Source organism: Corythoichthys intestinalis, chromosome 1 (assembly GCF_030265065.1).
Source record: "Corythoichthys intestinalis isolate RoL2023-P3 chromosome 1, ASM3026506v1, whole genome shotgun sequence".
In the NCBI taxonomy this organism is placed as follows: Eukaryota; Metazoa; Chordata; class Actinopteri; order Syngnathiformes; family Syngnathidae; genus Corythoichthys; species Corythoichthys intestinalis.
The window spans coordinates 4,623,850-4,643,864 of NC_080395.1; the positions used below are offsets into that span (position 1 = coordinate 4,623,850).

Here is a 20,015-nt window from a genome sequence, read left to right on the forward strand (position 1 = left end):
GAACGTGAACCTTCTTAATGTGACCCATCATGGTTGTTTTCGAGCATGTTTGGATGAAACTACATGATATGAGTTTTGGGGCCGGGACGCCGGTCCGGCACTCGGTGCTTTGATCACGAAAATATGACGGCAACTGTCAAAACTCCTTGTTTTAAAAAAAAAACCTGCATGCTGCCACACACGCATCTCCAAAAGAACAATCTACTAACATCAGATTTACATACAGAAGTGTCGCTGAGCACATGCAGGCAGCAAAAAAAAAAAAAAAATGGAATCTGTTGTCCGTTAAATTGGCTGACATACTGACATCAGAATGGATAGTTAGCTCTGACTGGTTCAAATGCACATTTTTTTAACAATATAAAGAGGGAAAAAACAAGCTTTTTGAATTAATCTTCAAGAGAAAAGAAAGAGTTGGTTATTTTATTTGGGAGGTTCAGAACATATTCCATGTTAATGTGCACTTTGGACTTATTTTTGTTCAATTATGTAAGGCTACTTAATTATTTCTTAATAATTAATTAGTCGACCGGACCCACGGAAGATTACAAACTGGAGGAGCTCCGTACATGAGGACTTTTAAGTTGCAGTGTGGGCTGGCCAGTCCTTTCGAGAGGATCTCAACCCCTTCATCCGACAGACTGTTACTGCTCAGGTCCAGCTCTTGAAGATGGGAGGCGTTTAGCAACAGCAGTGATTCTTTTGATTAGTTGACCAGATCCATGGAAGATTACAAACTGGATGAGTTCCTTACTTGAGGACTTTTAAGTTGCAGTGTGGGCTGGGCAGTCCTTTCAAGAGGATCTCAACCCCCTCATCTGACAGATTGTTCCAGCTCAGGTCCAGCTTTTGAAGGTGGGAGGGGTTTAACTTGAGAGCCTCGGCCAATGAAACACATCCTCGCTTTGTGATCTGGCACCCTGACAGGCTGCAACAAATGAGATAATTGCCTGAAGTCAAGACAGGAAACGGGTTAAAGTGATGAAGGTTCTGCTTAAAGTAACATGGTGTCTGCCTTTTCCTTGACTGATACAGGGTTGATGCAGGTCATTAAAACACATTAAAAGTATTAAATGGATTTTGTGAAAATTCGGGCCTTAAATTGCATTAAACTAAATGTTTGAGGCATTGAAAATTATGTAAACTTAAATAAAAAAAACTTTTTTACATAATTGATTAGAGTTGCTGCTAATAGCAGAAGTGATTCATCTGGTGATTCGAGCGGATCCATGGAAGATTACAAACTGGCAGAGCCCCTTACTTGAGGACTTTTAAGATGCAGTGTGGGCTAGCCAGTCCTTTCGAGAGCATCTCAACCCCCTCATCCCACAAAACATTGTAGCTCAGGCCCAGCTCTTGAAGATGGGAGGGATTTAACATGAGCGCCTCGGCCAATGAAATGCATCCTTGCTGTGTGATACCGCAGTATTCCAGCCTGCAACAAATAAGAGTTGCCTCAATTTAAGAAAGGATCCTGCCATACGCGGAGTTCAAGGGGTGGAGGGGGGCCCCCTGATGGACAAAAAGTGTTGTTGCATGTAATTGACTTTCCTATATATGATTTTAAAATTCAGAGTTTTCCGGAAATATATTGTCTATAAAGCTTATAAAGCATTAAAACAAACAACAAAAATAAATGAACAACCAAAAAGATATTTTTATAACGGGTCAAAATTCATTTTCAAACAGATCATGTGATTAGCACAGTCATTTGCTTTGCTTAGCCAAAACCACCCAAGGAACGGGTTTTCACACCTAAGCTTTCAAAAACAACAAAAACTACTGAGCAAGAACCAAGGATTGAAAATGTGGACCATTAAATGCCAGAGAGCACTGCCAAAATAGTGAGTGAAGTTTCAATTTTTCCCAATAAAGACGCTAATTGTACAATCGAGCCACCACCAATGTCTAACCAACGTAGTTACCCCCGTTAAAACTTGTATCCCCTGGCCACGTGACCGCACACACACACACACACGCACACACACATTCAGTCACGGGGCTATACAAAGAAATATCAACTTTCTCAAACAATGATATTAAATTGATAGCTTTTTGCTGCTTGATCAACTTAAGAGATCTGTACCATAAAAGAAACTCATTCATCCAATGTTTAAAACAAGGTTTTGATTTAAAGTACCTGCATTTGTGAATGAAGAATTTACCAAGAAGTACAATCACATTAATAACAGAAACCGAATCTTTATTTTTGCCAGACAGACCAAATCTAATAGACTCCACTGTCCACGTTGATAGATCAATTTGTTTGGACTTAAGCCAGCTCCGCATATCCTTCCAGAACAATTGAACTAGGTCACAATGAAAAAACAAATGGTCACTATTCTCTATGTCCTTTTCACAAAACACACAACAATTAGTCTGAAAATTAAATTTTAGTCACAAAAATTCGTTAGTGGGATACATTGCATTTAGGGTCTTAAATTGTACTTCCTTACATTTGGGCGGAATCAGAAGTGAAAGATATTTTGTCCTGAAGTCCTTAATCTCCGCCTTCGTCAAAGTCCCTCAGAAAATATTGTCCCTTTGTCGGACCAGGAAACAATTCCTGACTCAAAAGCAACCTTATAAATTTATTGCATGTTATATCACTTAAATCAACACCTTATATGCGGAGCTGTCGTAACCCAGGGAAGACATTAGAGTGCAAAATACTTTCTCTGACCATTGAAATCACAGGTGAAGGAATGGCTTTTATCATCCTATTAAATTGACTAATCGAACAGTTAATCATACATTTTGTGCAAAACTCCTCATACCTATGTGAACTATCTGTTTGTATTATTTGTTATTTGTATGTTTTGTAGTGTTCAATTAAAAAAAAAAAAAAAAAAAAATTTTAAAAAAACAAGTTAGTTCGAGAGCAGTGTTTTTTGTACAGTGTACCGGATCATATTTCCTCCACACCCTTCTCACCTTTTTTACCCCTGACCCATTTTTATGCCTGTACATTAAAGTGACCCATTTAGCAGATATTTCAAATAAATGTGTTTTCTTGTTAAAAAATATTTAACCTTTCATGCAAGAATTGTCATTCCCCGACCTAAATTTAACTCATTGGCTGCCAGTGATGGCGCTGGAAGTCCAATCCATATTGACTGGGAGACACTGGAGAAAAACTCCTACTCAGTTTGTGGTCAAAAAATTCACTCCAATCCATTTTTCAGAAGCCATTGCCTTTTGTTCATTTACATTGATTTGCAGCTGATCTGTCAAGCACCACAGAATATTGTGTTTGATGGCTACACAAACCCATAAAAGTCACAATTGAATTGCAATCTTGCATCATGAAAATCAATTTTTCCTACTGTTTTCCGTTCTTTAGTTATGAGCAGTTGAAAAACCGCAAGTATTTTTTCGATACATTTTTTTAACCCGAACCTAAGTGTTCTATAAAACACATCTTTGGAAGTGAATGGGTTCATGATTTTGTTTTGAGATTCGTTGTTTTCTTAGATGCAACTAATTTTGGATTTTTGTTGTTGTTATTTGCATATATTTTTTTAATTAATTATTAATAATAAAAAAGAAACCAACAGGTTGCTACCAATTTTTTCCCAGTCCAATAATGTCTCTGTGAACTCATTTGCAGCCATTGAGGAACAGATGTTTTCTTTTCCTATCCATCCTGTCGGGACGCTAGAGGAGACCCAAACCTTTTCACTGAAAGGGCTCATCCGGCGGCGTCAATGAGGCGGGTAGTTGTGCATAATTTTTTGTCCGGTACATTGACTTCTGGGGAAAAAAAATAAATACTTTTAACAGTAGTTTCACTACACCAAACACTTTACTTGAATAGATATGTGAAGAAAATATGCCACTCTTGCTACTTCAGCATACACGAGTCGTTTGTTACTTTTCCAAAGATGGGTAGAGAAGCCTAAAATTGTACCCAAGAAAGAGTAGCATTACTTCCAAATAAATGACTCGAGTTAAAGTGGTCATCCAAAAAAATGCACTCAAGTAAAACATATTTGGTTACAAGAATACTCAAATGCTCCTTATCATTTCTTTTTAAAAATCATATAATCAGAGTCGTGTTACTTGACATTGTAATTCTTTTCATTGTAATGGCGACTCGACCTCCTTACCTTCCTGCATTTCAAATAAGTCAACAAAATGAAACGTTTCCAGTGTATTGATTCAAGTTCTTTTTTCATTGTCAGATGATTTTTAAAAACTTTTATTTAAAGTTAGGATTTTAATGTTCTCGTACAAAACAACATATTGCACAAAGAAGTGAAAATGATCAAATTTAAAACATAGATGTCAAAATGCGCAAAACTATTTCAAGTCAACGTATGACATTGGTTTTTAAATTTGTGAAAAAAGGTTAACCCTTGAAAGGATACTTATTGAAATTATTGGCTGTCATTGACAGTGCTCAAAGTCCAATCCTTTTGGACAACCCCTCTCAGTACAAATGGATGAAAACAAATGCCAGCAGTTTGGTGGGAAGGTCATAGACCTTCCCCTTGAACTCCACCTCCATGTGGCTGCAAAAAACCCGACGACGACGACCCCCTCGAATTCTGTGAGCGAGGCCGCTTTGCCCGTAGCGCCGACACATGGTCCTCTAGCAATCGTCAGAGTACGTGAGACCAAACTAGATCTGAAGGAGACCAAATGGACTCGACGTCTTCTAATAATGAACATTTGGAATGACTCGCCCTTCTTGACGCCAAGGACCAAACGTTGTTCTTAGTCCCACGGGTTAAATCTGAAGAAATACACAAACAATAGATATTGAACATGAATTGACACTCTGATAAGCAACATTGTTTAGATCTTACTCGACAGTCTTCAGGCTATAGCTGGGATCCTCCTTGATCTCCAATAAGACCCTCTTTCCTTTTTTCTTTATTAGATTTTCCCTGAGATTCAACTCTTGAAGATGGGAGGGGTTTAACTTGAGAGCCTTGGCCAATGAAATGCATCCTGTATCTGCGATCCCGCACCTTGACAGACTGCAACAAATGAGATGATTCCCTTTAGTCAAGAAGGGAACCTGCTTCAAGTGATGAAGGTTCTGCTGAAAGTAGGGGTGCACGATATCCATTTTTTGAAACCGATAACTTCCTGCTCCTCAAGACCGATACCGATACGATATCCGATAATATATATAGATTTTTTCAATGTATTCAAACCTGGGTTTTTGAGCAAATGTAAGTCAAAAATACTAGTGATTGATTCAGTATAGATTTGCCTTTACTGAACCAGAATTTTCATGATGACATGAACATTATTATAATGAACAAAACAAAGACAAGAACAGTTTTGACTCCAAATAAACTGTCCATATTCATTTTTAAAAAATTATAAAATTATAATAAATATATAATTACAAATATAATTTGAATCAATCACAATCAGTCAATAACATTGCCGATGTGTTCGCCTGAACAATGAGCACCGATGCTTAACAAACATAAACCCAACAGGTATTGTGCTTTGTCAGCAGATAGAACATTTGGTGCAACAGGAGAGGAGACTTCTGTCGTCTTGGTCCACGGAACAACTTTCTTAACCTGGCAATTACATATCAATAACCAAAAGACCTCTCGAGAACTTGTAAACATGACACTGTAAAGTGCAAACATTTGCTAATTGCTATAGTAAGGTTTATAAATCCGGCCTGTAGAACAGTAATAAAACTGCATACTGGCAAAACAGGAGTGGAAACGCACACATCCCAATTCGACACTGTGTTTAAAAATATTAATAGGTCCGATAACATATATTGTTATCGAATTTATTGGAATTATGTCATAATTCCTATTATCGGACCGGTAATTATCGTGCGCCTCTAGCTGAAAGTAACATTGTGTCTGCCTTTTACTTGACTGATACAGGGTTGATGCGGGTCATTAAAATGCATGAAGTCATTAAATGGATTTTGTGAAAATTGGGGCTTTAAAAAGGATTAAATGTTTCAAAGCCTTTCAAATTATGTAAACTTGACAGGATTTTTATTTTTTAACATAATTGATTCTAGTTATGCTAATAGCAGCAGTGATTCCTTTGATTAGTTAATGGGATCCATGGAAGATTACGAACTGTTATTGCTCCTTACTTGAGGACTTTTAAGATGCAGTGTGGGCTGGCCAGTCCTTTCGAGAGGATCTCAACCCCTTCATCTGACAGACTGTTCTCAGTCAGGTCCAGCTCTTGAAGATGGGAGGGGATTACCTTGAGTGCCTCGGCCAATGACATGCAACCTCGCTGAGTGATGCTGCACCATGACAGCCTGCAACAAATGAGATACTTGCCTGAAATCAAGAAGGAAACCTGCTTAAAGTGATGAAGGTTCTGCTGAAAGTAACATCGTGTCTCCCTTTTCCTTGACTAATACAGGTTTGATGAGGGGCATTAATAAGCATTAAAACTCTGTTTTAATGGTCTTAAAAAGGATTAAAAATGGTGTTACGCTTGTATAGCGCTTTTCCACCTTTCAAGGCTCTCAAAGCCATCCACCTACTGGTGACGCAGCACCAGGAGCAATGTGGGGTTCAATATCTTGCTCAAGGATACTTAAGTGAGTTCATCAGGGGAGAGAACTGAACCCACATCCTCTGGGTTGGGGGACAGCTACTGAGCCATGCCACCCCCTAAAAGAATAAAATTTAGGGAAACTTGACTGTTAGAAAAAAAAAAAAAAAAAACTTTTTTTTTTTTTTACATAATGTATGAAAGTTGCTGCTAATAGCAGCAGCGATTCCTTTGATTAGTTAACGGGATCCATGGAAGATTACGAACTGTTATAGCTCCTTACTTGAGGACTTTTAAGACGCCGTGTGGGCTGGCCAGTCCTTTCGAGATGATCTCGACCCCCTCGTCCGATAATCCGTTGAAGCTCAGGTCCAGCTCTTGAAGATGGGAGGGGTTTAACTTGAGTGCCTCAGCCAATGAAATGCAACCTCGCTGAGTGATGCTGCACCATGACAGCCTGCAACAAATGAGATTATTGCCTGAAGTCGACAAGGGAACCTGGTTAAAATGAGGAAGGTTCTGCTGAAAGTAACATCGTGTCTTCCTTTTCCTTGACTAATACAGGTTTGATGAGGGTCATTAAAAAGTAAGGGTGTCAACAATAATCGATGCGGCGATGCATCACGATGCGGGGCGTGGACGATTCGATTCGATGCGGGCAACAAGCCGAATCGATTCAGCGCACTTTAAAATATATAAGTACTTTCAAAAATCTTCCCTGCACAATTCCGGTGATGCAACAGATATGGCTTCCCCATTTGTATTATTATTCTCATGTTTCTTTTTTTACACACCGCATAAGCCAAAATGTCTCCAGATGTCTGCTTTCAATGTCTTAGGTGTATCAATAATCTTTCTCGCGCCCTCTTTCTCCACTTCAGCCATTGTTTATGTTATGTCCTATCTCTCTGCTCTCTCGATTAGAGCCTAGTTCGGGCCTAAAAAATCCAGCCCAACCCGGCCCGGCCTGCTTGTATTAAAGGCCGAGAGCCCGAAATTTTATGTTTTATTTGTAGGCTCGAGCCCAAAACCTCCCCGAAAATATACGTTTCATTTGTAGGCCCAAGCCCGTTTTATTTGTGAGGATTCAGCAGGAGGAGCAAATGCGGGGATGCAATGCGTGGTTGCGTTTTGTGTGATCACAATTGTGACGATGTCTATGTGCATAATGATAAATTAAAACCTGTCTTTTGTAACAAATTCTCCCAGTTAAACAAGAATGTAAGATGCATATTCAATAAACATTTATATCGTTAATATTTGTGTGTCTCTTCTATCAGGTGGATAGTTCATGTGTCATTTACTTGGCAGCAAGACATTTCTTTTAATTCCTTCGAGTTGGCAGAAAAAAACGCAAGTTTTCTTAATGTTTAAAAACTCTACATATTTTTATAATTATTATAAATGCACGTACACAACGAAATAACGCTTGAAATGTATGTTGAATATATTTCTGTTTGGGATATTGTGCTCAAATGCATGGACGCGCCTCTCTGACAAGGAGAAACTAAAAAAAACTTTAAAATAACATTCTTTATTTTAATGACTCGCATCAGACCACACAAAAGAATTAGCTGCCAAGGAGCACTGAAACAAAATAAATGATAACATTTTAAGGAACACCTTGCACGAATTCCACGATGTCCTGCTTAGCACGAATAGGTGCGGCCCTCAAAACAAATGATAATAACGATGTTTGACTAATATAATCTTTTAGGCCAGTACAGTTTTTAAAATGCCTGCTCAGCATTAAGGTGCCATTCTTTCTGCTCTCGTCCGAGAGCAAAGCGCCACATTTGTTGCATTCAGCAAAGCCTACACAGTTTTCTTCCACTATCAATTTAAATCCTTTCCACACACCACTCGGGGATTCTTGCCTTTTCAATCCCCCCGCCTTTAGTTTGCTTTTCGCCTCTTGGTGCTATATATTGAAATTCGAAAAGGAAATACCAGGATGCCGAGTTGCAGACTCGCGGAGAGCACTAGAGCGCGAGGGGAAGATTAAAAGGAGGGCGGGGCCACGGCGTTCACGGGCCCGACCCGCACGTAAATGATTGACATTTTGCTATAAAGATGCTGCTGCACGACAATATTTTCTCTGTCGTTTTCTTTAATATTTACCTGAATATTTTAATTGATGGGTCGTTGTGACTAAAATACAGTGACTGTTATTACTAATTTTGCACAGGAGTTCAGATGTTGCACTGTGTGAAAGGCTGCTACTGTGTGTAAAAAGAATAATAATAAAATAAAAAAAAGAGAAAGCCCTGGTCTCATTCACAGCACTAATTAAATGCTGTGATCTGTTTTTTTTTTGTTTTTTTTTTTTAAATATATATATATCTGAAAGTATACTATTTTCATTTGACTTCAACCAGAAGTGACACCGGTTGTGTTGCCTCATTATTCAAAAAAAATATGCTTTGCTTTAGAATTTTAATGCATCCCAGGCTTTAATGCATCGCGATGCATTGCCGAATCGAACCGAATCGAATCGTGACCCTCTGAATCGAATTGAATCGAATCGTGAGGGCAGTGCCGATGCACACCTCTATTAAAAAGCATCAAAACTATTTAACTGTTTTTTGTGAAAATTCAGGCCTTAAAAAGCATTAAAAATGGTAAACGGTATTATACTTGTGTAGCACTTTTCTACCTTTCAAGGCTCTCAAAGCGCTTTTCACTACATCAACATCCACCTGCTGGTGACGCAGCACCTGGAGCAATGTGGAGTTCAGTATCTTGCTCAAGGATACTTAGGCGTGCTCATCGGGTGAGAGAACTGAACCCACATCCTCTGGGTTGGGGGACAACTACTCTAATACTGAGCCAAGCCACCCCCTAAAAGATTCAAATTTAGGGAAACTTGACTGTTAACAAAAAACGTTTTTTTTTTTTTTTTTTACATAATTTATGAGAGTTGCTGCTAATAGCAGCAGTGATTCCTTTCATTAGTTAACAGGATCCATGGAAGATTATGAACTGTTAGAGCTCCTTACTTGAGGACTTTTAAGATGCAGTGTGGGCTGGCCAGTCCTTTCGAGAGGATCTCAACCCCTTCATCCGACAGATTGTTCCTGCTCAGGTCCAGCTCTTGAAGATGGGAGGGGGTTACCTTCAGTGCCTCAGCCAATGAAACACATCCTTCAGTGGTGATCTTGCAGTTTTCCAGACTGCAACAAATGAGATAATTGCCTGAAGTCAAGAAGGGAACCTGCTTAAAGTGATAAAGGTTCTGCTGAAAGTAACATTGTGTCTTCCTTTTCCTTGACTAATACAGGGTTGATGCAGGTCATTAAAAAGGATCTAAACTCATTAACTGTTTCTTTGTGAAAATCCAGGCCTTAAAAAGCATTCAACTCCATGTTTGAGGCATTGAAAATTATGTAAACTTGACGGGACTTTTTATTTATTTATTATTATTACAAATTTTATTAGAGTTGCTGCTAACGGCATCACTGTTTTTTTTTTTATTAGTTGACCGGATTCATTGAAGATTAAGAATTGAAGGACCTCCTTACTTGAGGATTTTCAAGATGCAGTGTGGGCTGGCCAGTCCTTTCGAGAGCATCTCGACCCCTTCATCCGACAGATTGTTGTCGCTCAGGTCCAGCTCTTGAAGATGGGAGGGAGTTACCTTGAGAGCCTCAGCCAATGAAACACATCCTTTCTGGGTGATGCTGCATGATGACAGCCTGCAACAAATGAGACGATTGCCTGAAGTCGAGAAGGGAACCTGGTTAAAGTGATGAAGGTTCTGCTGAAAGTAACATCGTTGTGCTGTCCTCACAACACGTGGCGTGTTGCTCTTCAGCCAGCGAACCAAAAAATGAAACTCTCCAGAGACAAGGCGTACTTTTCTTGGGTTTATGGAGGTCTCAAATTGTTGGTGACTAAAATACAAATGAATACATTCAAAATGTAATATCTTCCTATGTGTGAGTAGCTTAGCACAAACACAACAGAATCTCTCTGTGAAATCAATGGATAGTGAAAAAGTGCACCTAAAACAAAAAATATATTTTTCAAACTCAATATACTCAATATAAGGAACCTGGTTAAATTGATGAAGGTTCTACTCAAAGTAAAATTGTGTCTGCGTTTGGGCCAAAATATACCGGCCGCGTTGACTGCGCACGACGCAGTGTGTCAAAAATTGGCAAGATATACCGGCTGCCCACAGCTGCGGTCCGGCAACTCTATCCCGTCGTGAGCTCTCGGGTAATTGCGCACAACAATATGGCTTTAAAAACAACGACAAACACACGGAGTCTGTACTCATGAGAGAAGCAGAGATATAGGTGGACTTGATTTGACTGAATAATATTTTTCCTGAATTTTTTTGCTTTTATCACGAGTTTGTGACACTATTTCTGTTTTAAATTTCATAACTTGCATAATAACTCAACGTCCATCCTCATAACTTCTGCTGTGGACACCATACAGCTTCCTTTTTATTGTTGTCTTAGAAAATGTCAGGGAAGCTCAAGTTTGAACTCCAAGTGTTACCTCAATAGCTGAATTAGAGAAATGAATACGACCCCAACCATGGATTGATTTTCTTCGAAGACTTTATGTACAAGAGCTCTCGGGTACAGACACGGAGCCACGCCCAAAGCGCCTCTCCGCATGCGGACAGAAGAGAAATGCAGGGCATGCCTCTATTTATGGGTTGACATCATAGAAACAAATCCGAAACTTACTAAGAAACGAAACTCATCGTCTCACAAACCTGGGTATTTTTCCATACAAAAACATCTTTGAGCTGAGACCTTGAACACCGGTCCCGGCTAGAGCGAAGATAAGAAACCACAGTCCTCCCTGGTATTCATTCAGACCATATTGAAAAACACAGGAACATAACAGTCCATATTTGGGCATTTGTGATACAGTCTACAGTAGTCAAGGCCACGAGAAGGCGCACTCAAAGAGGTTCTCTATGCTACAATGTTCCCATGCAAGCATAACAAAAGCATACAAAATATAATGTATAATGGTTGTGTTTTAAGCAAGAATAAAATTCTCTCACAGAAAAATGATCTGCTGCATCATAAATATCATTGTGACTTTCCACCACCATGACTAAGGGCTCTTTGTCCATGTTCGCAGGTGTTTTAACCGTGAATAATTAACTGGGCTGTTGACTCCAGGCCTTGCTCCGCCCATTTTGACGGATACATCTCTGGCAAAAATAGAAAATAGTCTAAACCCATCCGGCGGACTCCGGGACGCATGGTCCGCAGACAGTCCGGAGCACTGACGCGGCCGCTATACTTTGAACAATAGGATAAAATGGAAACGGATTGGGTTCAGCGCAATATCTTGCAAGACTGGGACTGAAGACGCTTTCCCTATATTTTGGCCCTTAACCTTGGCTAGTAGCAGCAGTGATTCATTAGATAAGTCAACCGTATCCGCGGAAGATTACGAACTGGAGGTAGATTTCTAAGTGGAAGAGCTCCTTACTTGAGGACTTCTAAGTTGCAGTGTGGGCTGGCCAGTCCTTTTGAGAGAATCTCAACCCCCTCGTCAGACAGATTGTTTGAGCTCAGGTCCAGATGCCTCAGGTTGGATGGAGAACTGAGAACGGAAGCCAGCAGATGACAGCTGCCTTTGTCCAGGTTACAATCCCTTAGACTAGAGAACACAGGAAGGAGGAAGTCATGAGAGTGAGCCAAACCTAACTTCTGCTGACTTTAGTATGGTGCTTTGAAAAATAATAATACCGTAGATTTTATTTCAAGATACAAAACAAGACAACAAAAATAAAGAGCAAATGACAAAATCCAAAGACATTATGCATTTTGTTTTCCCGTGATAATATCACCGACATTACTTGTGCTGGATGGACACAGTGTTTGTTTTGGATGTCGTCAAGAAGGACGTTCATCTCATACAACCACGATGGGTGAATTGTAGCCTTTTTGTTTTCTTTTTTTTTCAAGATTTTAGATTGGATTTAACCCAAATTTTGACTCATTTGAGATTTTTCAAGATTTTGGATCTGTTTCAGGATGAACTTTAGATGAACCTGTTACACTGACCAAGCTTTTTGTTTGCAATTTCTTACCGTCTTTACTGATGTCAATGACTTAGTTGGAGCATTACACACATTGAAATTAGGGTTAGGCAACAATTAAATATTTTATTCATAACACACCCGTAGCTATTAAGAGTTATTCACATGACCATAGCATAAAAAACATTCTAACAAGTTTACCAAACCATCAGTGTCACTCCAAAACACCAAAATAACATGTGAAACGATATAATAATGTGTTAATAATTTCACACATAAGTGGCTCCAGAGTATAAATCGCACCCCCAGCCAAACTATGAAAAAAAACTGCGACTTATAGTCCGAAAAATACGTTAGTCATTTTCCTGTACACAGCAGTGTTGGGCACGTTACTTTAAAAAAAGTAATTAATTACATTACTCACTACTTCTTCCAAAAAGTAACAGTTAGTAACTGAATTACTCTATAGTAAAAGTGTTGGCAGGCTCGATTGCACAGCGTATATACCAGCACAGCAGGAATCGTTTCTCTTTGTCGTGCAAACACCAGCAGGCGTACATGCATTTTATTCAGTCCAACACAGGTGAAATACATTTGCTCATTTGAACATGTGACCGGCCAATTGGTTGCCATGGTGATTAAATCAACACAATTAACAATGTGAGCATCCCACTCAACACCCCCACTTGATCACATTTCAAAACACTTGACTTTAACATAGATAACCACAAAATCTCTAAACATAAATCATGTTCACACTCCAAACATAAATGCCTCAAATTTCATCAACTTCATCTTGGTTCCAGGTTTTGTTAAAACATCTGCAACCACCTCGTTGGTTGGGCAATATTCCAATTGAAAATGGTCATCATGTAACAAAGATCTCACAAAATGGTATTTTATACCTACGTGTTTACAACGTTGTCTATGCACCGGGTTTTTGGCTAAAGCTATAGTACCCTGGTTCTCCTCATATACAAAACACTTATAGGTATGTCTATCAAAACAATACAACAGCTGTTTTAAATACATGCACTCCTGCATGGTTGCAGCTAAGGCCATGTACTCAGCCTCACAAGTTGAGAGTGCAACTGTAGGCTGTCTTTTAGTTTTCCAGGAAATTAAAGGTCCTTGCTTGTTCAAACTAATGCAATAGCCTGTAGTGCTTTTACGATCATCAGTATCACCAGCCCAGTTTGAGTCACTGTACGCATAAATTAGGTTGTCATTCTCATACTTTCTAAAGCATAGTTCTTTATTTTCTGTGCCTTTCAGGTATCTTAACACATGCTTCACAGTTGACCAATGTTCTCTGGTTGGTTTTGAAAAATATTGGGATAGCTTACTTACAATCAAACTTAGGTCTGGTCTTGTACAGGTTGCCAGATAAATCAAGCTACCAACGGCTTCTCTGTATTTCTGTATATCATTGAGTTCTTGAGAGTCGTTGTAGTGGAGTTTTTGAAGACGAGCCTCGCCCAGCGGCTGCTTCTCACCAAGTCTTTCTCCTTTCTACTCATGTTGCCACTTACTTCACAGCTCACAGGTGCACGCAGTGATCGTCGCGACTTTCACCTGGCCTGTCATGAAACCTCTCACTGTGCGTCAAGGCTCTGATCTGGGCTGATCTGATCTGGGCCCATAACCTGTTGGCAGGCTCGATTGCACTGCGGTTATACCAGCACAGCACTAATCGTTTCTCTTTGTCGTGCAAACACCAGCAGGCGTACACACATTTTATTCAGTCCAACACAGGTGAAATACATTTGCTAATTTGAACATGTGACACGCCATTTGGTTGCCATAGTGATTAAATCAACATAATTAACAATGTGAGCATCCCACTCAACAAAAAGTAACTAGTTACCAGAGAAAGTAACTATTTCCATTACTTTAAAAAGAACTTGTTGTATGTCAAAGAATTTGAAATTTTCTGAGCAGTATTCATGTCAGTGGAATAGAGAAGAACAGACAGGTAGTTAACTTGTTAGGTGCTTCAGCAGATTTGAATTGCTTACCACAGATGTAGACAAAAGCTTTGCCCCGGGACATAAATTACACATTACATGCAGGTTCTTTCCTTTAATTTCGACAAACTTGAAATAGTGTCTGTATCTCCACCTCTTAAAGGACAATTTTTCTTCTGAATGCTCTGCCATCCCGACCCTGTGCATCTGTTTTGCGTGTGTGTGTTTGCCGCACGCGCTGTTCCGGTTTGCTTGTGAAATCACCGGCTCTGATTGGCTTACCACGACACATGACTAACCCTCAGCCAATCACAATCACTTCCATCGCATCTCTCGAGGGGTTGCATTAAGGTAGGCTTGTTTCCCGACAATTCACGTCACCTTCAAAGCGTCTGCCGTCCACAAGATGGAAGCAGAATTATTGCTGGCTGACAGTGGGAGATGGGAACGAGGCTAGCATCAGGTGCAGCAAACACAGAAACGTTACCAAACTTTGGAAAGCATTGTCTAATTGAATGAGCAGGGACAATCCGCTTGGAGTCAGAAGTACGTGCGCTATTCTCGAACCTGAACGCACCCCAAGTCTTGGATGACAAATCAACAGAGCAGAGAGTCGACTCGACAGGGCTGGTAGTTTCTTCAATTTATTCAGAGTAAGTAACGCACCGCTTTTCACCGTCAGTAGCGGTAACGGCGTTGTAACGGCGGAAAAAGTAATTGGTTAGATTACCCCGTTACTGAAAAAATAACGCCGTTACGTAACGGCATTATTTATAAAGGCGTTACTCCCAACACTGGTACACAGTTGAGGTGAATATTGCTGGCATGAAGCCTTCACAGATTGATTCTCTCCCAACTGCGCTGCCGTGACACGTCCGCAGCTCAGCTTTTGCTTGCCTCGAAGCTACTGGCGAAAGAGTTTTAAACTACTTTAAATTTGATAGGATGTCCTACTCCCGAGTCTGTTGAGAAAAGTAGTACACTAAACCATGCTCACTAGGTTTGCGTGGTGTTTTGGTGTGTTTGAGCAGCATATGATAGGCTCCATATTAGTCTTTTCCTTTCATTTTTTTGACTCGTTCACTGCGTGACTGAAAAGTCAAGTTAGCAGCAATGTCGGTCAGGAGCCGAAGGACCGGCCAAGTGAACGGGAAGTGACATAACTCAGTCTTGCCCCCTGCCTGCACACTGGCTGCTTATTGGCCACACGTGGAAGTGAGTGACAAACGCTCTGATTCTGTTTCCGCTCCCTCCCCTGCCCGCGATGAGACTGGCGTCTGATTGGTCGTGCGCGATGTCAGACGCTGATCGCTTGCTCAACTCCCTCCCACGCAAGTCCCGACTCCCAACTTCCTTAAGAACTAATCAGTGCAGAAGGTGAATAGTTCCTCCAAACAATTCGTTCAAAAAGAACGAATCGTTCACGACCAATATAGCACTAGCTCCAAAGACTTAGAGAGCGAGAGGTAGAGTCAGGGGCATGAACAGACTACTCCCAGATGTAAAAGATGACGTTTCATTTCAGTTAAATGAATAGAAAGTGTGAGTTTTCAATTTTCGTGACAATAATGTGGATTGTTGAAAAACTATTGTCAAATAGTGCCATTTTTGAAATGTAAATGACACCGTGCTCATTTGCTCAACCTCGATGTGCAATATGTCAAATCGAAGCTAAGAAGTTGAATTTTTATGAACAGTTTTCAAAATATTACTGAGATTTTTAGTTTAGCAGTCATCAGGCAATATTTGTGATTATCCATATTTGGCATGTGAAATTCTTCGACTTTAGCTGGTGATGACACTTTCAAAAATGGAAGAAATTTGGAAAATTAAAGTTCATGACATTTGATGATTCAGGAATAAAAATATGTGAAACAAGGCATGTTTGCGCCGTTTTTGGGGGGGTGGGCTGGGGTGTATGAATACTCATAGAAAAATCGACGCCTAATTTCACAAAAAATTGCTCGGCGTGTAAAGGGTTAAAATGAGAGGACTCTGTCCAGTTCTTTGACATGCAGAGACTCCTCTCATTGTACAAACACCATGCCAATGATTAGTTGGAGGAGCGATTTAATTTTATGATGTCCCACATGTTATTTTTTTTTCAAGTGAACTGCTTTCTATTCATATAAACTACTGTCATGTGCTGAAAAAAAATCAGTGTATTGTTACACTGATCAATGACTTTTTTTTTTTTTTGTTAAGAGTTAAGGATTTCTTTTTAATTAATGTGTGGCTAAAAATGACCTCATCTATTGCTCCGGCGATGCATGTCAAAGAAATAAATGAGATGAGAAAGAGCTATTGATGAGATCTCGATAAGAGTTCACCATTCTCAGATAAGTCTTAGATGAAAAAGAGAAACAAAGTCCATCTGTTGTTCCTAAGGGCCTTTTAGGAGCAACAGAGCAGCAACAAATGATCACAAATTGAGAAGCAATAGTTATGTCTCGGGAGTTCAGATTGGGAAATAGATGAGCAACAAAAATTTTGCTACGGGTCGTTTCATGGTGAACTTCCACAGTTTTCAAGTCACCTGCTTTCTACCACGGGAAGCTACTGTATGTCGGGGACTAACCTTTTATTTTCACCATGTCGCTGCGCAGCTTCTCGGCCAAATTGTTGTTACCGATCTTCTCCAGAAGCATGATGGTCTGACCCAGAGTGTTCTCGCCGTGCTTCTTTATCAGCTCGTCAGCAATGTACGCCCGGCGGGGGTTTTCACGTACGCTTTGAGGCAGGTCCGTGTGGAACCTGAAGGACTCGAAGTTGTCCTCCCCCAGCTCCCTCAGTGTGTTCCACAGCAGCTCCTTCCCTCCGCTTTCAAGAGCCATAATTCTGACTTACATACGTGTGAGGGAGGTGACCGTGGACAGGTATCTGCGGACGATAACTTTTATTGACTTATTGTAACTTGAGCTCATAAACCGTTTGAGTGATGTGACGCAAAACACAGATGTCAGGTCTTCATTCCTCTTAGCAGTGGTCGAATGTAACGAAGAAAAAGTATTTTTCATTACTGTACCTAAGTGCATTTTTGCGTATTTATACTCAAGTACAAATATAAAGAGGTACTTTTTACTACATTTTCCAGCACATATTTGTACTTTTTACGCTACTACTTTCCAAATGTTTTCCTGGGTTGCACGTTACTTTTGATTGTTTTCTTTTTTCATGAATTGATTGCTCTCATGCCTTCAGCGCAATCGATAAATCCCGTGCAACTATACCTTAACTGAGCACTAGAGGCTCAGCGTTTAAAAAGCAACAGCGTTGCCGATAGCAGCTACTTCCGCTCGGTGTCCAGAGGCATCCTTCCCCCCTGTAAATGCATGAGCGAGATGACCATGGTTTGGGTATCTGTGAACGAAAATTTTTCATGGCTTACCATGACTGAAATCTGTTGAAAGACTGACGGTCGTCCTCCCCCAGCTCCATCAGAGTTTTCAACAGCAGCTCCTTACGCTCAGTGTCCAGAGGCATCCTTCTACCTTGTAAATGTGTGAGCGAGATGACTGTTGATCGGGTATCTACGGACGACACCTTGTTGTAACTTGAGCTCGTAAACCATTTGAGTGACGCGTCAGATGAGACCAAGATTGAGCTTTTTGGCAACAAATACTGTAAGTGGGTCTGGCGTGCCACGAAAGATACGCATGCTGTAAAGCACCTCATACCCACTGTGAAGTATGGGGGTGGGTCAGTGATGCTGTGGGGCTGTTTCACTTCCAAAGGCCCTGGGAACCTTGTTAGGGTGCATGGCATGATGAATGCTTTGGAATGCCAGGACATTTTAAATCAAAATCTGTTGCCCTCTGCCCGAAAGCTGAAGATGGGTCGTTACTGGGTCTTTCAGCAAGACAGTGACCCAAAACATATGGCCAAATCTACACAGAAATGGTTCACCAGAACCAAAATCAAGCTCCTCCCATGGGTATCTCAGTCCCCAGACCTTGTTTTGTTGGCAAAAGGGGGTTGTACAAAGTATTAACACCAGGGGTGCTAATAATTGTGACACACACTATTTGATGTCAAATAATTTTTTCTTTATGTGGAATTTTTTCCACACTGAATAAATGCACTTGTATTGAAGGTTGGATTTTTCTCTTTTTTTCCATTAAGGTCCCATATTATTTGAATTTTTTAAAAAAATTATTAGAAGCTAAAAAGCACATCTTAACCAGGGGTGCCAATAATTATGGAGGGCACTGTATATTGTATTACTAAATGACTTGTTTTGATGTTGAAAATACCTGACAATATAGTTAAAGACATAATAAACCAGATTCGGTCCAAATTTTCTTTTTCAAAGAGGCAAGATTTCAAACAATCGACTAATACCTGGCAACAAGGAAATGCATTCCAAGTGTCATTGAGGCGAGTTGCCACTTCTACATACAACAAGAAGTTGCCGAACCTGCTTAAGCACCCATGTCTTTCTAAAAAAGAAAAAAAACTCCAATGTCAGTAAACGAGCATCGAAAATTCCCTCTTACGCAAAATATAATGCGGTATTTCAAGCCAAAAGACATTTCGGTTTTGGACGCAAAATGTACTGTATGGCTTAAAAGATATTTTTGTGTTTCCCGTTACGCACATGATTTAATTGCGGCACGATAAATGAAACAGTCGGCTATCTAACCAAAGGAAAAAAAAACTTTAAAGCGAACAAACTTGCCACTCTTTTTATTTTGTTTGTAATTTCCTTTTCAGTATAAGAGAAAACTTACAAAGCCTTGTTGTCACCTCGTCGCCTCCCGTCTGAGTGACGACTTGTCTGTCCGGTCCTCCGAGACAGGGCACACTGGGTGTGACCTTTGGTGACACCCACAACACCCGTGTGTGCATTATTGCCACCCCTGTTTCCAGAGTGGGCGGTTTTGTGGCTTGTTGGTCTATTTTTAAAGACTGGGGGCGGGAGAAAAACTTTAAACCATTGTCGTTCTCAACAAAAATGAAAGCAACAAAAATATTTCGTTGACAATTTCTTTCATGATGATGACGTGACAAGATAAAAACGTGTCTTGGTGTAACCGGTCTGCAAGGAGCCGCGCCGAACGATGCGATCTGTCTTCCTCGTTCAGGTCAGGACTCATGCCCACATGATACCTCCCTCCTGATTCCTTCAAGAGGGTGTGCTGGCAGCTGAAGCTGCTAGCTTGGGCTTTTGACTTAGTGGTCAGCACACTCGCCTGCCGTGTTGGGCGCATCGTGCAGCGCGGTTAGGACTCCTGACTTAGATGAGGGGGATGGATCGCATCATGCGGCGTGGCTCCATGCAGACCATGCAAGGCAAGGCAAATTTATTTATATAGCTCAATTCAACACAAGGCAATTCAAAGTGCTTTACATCACATGAAGATCATAAAAATCACATTTAAATGAAAACAACTTAAAACCAAGACAAAAGATCGCATTTAATCACAAATAGAATAAAAATAAATAAATGAAAATAAAACAAAAATAATTTTTAAACAAAAACTACTGCTACTAATAATAATTGAAATCAGCAATGGAGATAA

The 20,015-nt window shown here is 40.2% G+C and overlaps 2 protein-coding genes across 3 annotated transcripts; both read right to left on the reverse strand.

Moving 5' to 3' along the window:
- Window positions 1-724: 724 nt before the first annotated feature.
- Window positions 725-1,703, reverse strand: LOC130920842 (ribonuclease inhibitor). Its single transcript, XM_057844332.1, has 2 exons — window positions 1,262-1,703; window positions 725-928 (listed from the first exon to the last, which is right to left on the reverse strand). Exons 1-2 carry the CDS (start codon window positions 1,378-1,380, stop codon window positions 751-753), a joined length of 297 nt encoding a protein of 98 aa, XP_057700315.1. The 5' UTR covers window positions 1,381-1,703; the 3' UTR covers window positions 725-750.
- Window positions 1,704-3,918: 2,215 nt separating this feature from the next.
- Window positions 3,919-19,246, reverse strand: LOC130920832 (ribonuclease inhibitor-like). 2 transcript variants are annotated; one of them, XM_057844311.1, is made up of 10 exons: window positions 19,224-19,246; window positions 17,882-18,023; window positions 17,072-17,373; window positions 11,974-12,144; window positions 10,029-10,202; window positions 9,507-9,680; window positions 6,791-6,964; window positions 6,092-6,265; window positions 4,812-4,985; window positions 3,919-4,738 (listed from the first exon to the last, which is right to left on the reverse strand). In XM_057844311.1, the coding sequence occupies exons 5-10, from the start codon at window positions 10,076-10,078 to the stop codon at window positions 4,720-4,722; spliced, it is 765 nt and encodes a 254-aa protein (XP_057700294.1). In that variant the 5' UTR covers window positions 10,079-10,202; window positions 11,974-12,144; window positions 17,072-17,373; window positions 17,882-18,023; window positions 19,224-19,246; the 3' UTR covers window positions 3,919-4,719. The 2 variants fall into 2 exon arrangements, with proteins under 2 accessions (XP_057700294.1, XP_057700303.1); XM_057844320.1 differs by lacking the exons at window positions 17,882-18,023; window positions 19,224-19,246 and having other exon boundaries at window positions 17,072-17,476.
- Window positions 19,247-20,015: the final 769 nt, after the last annotated feature.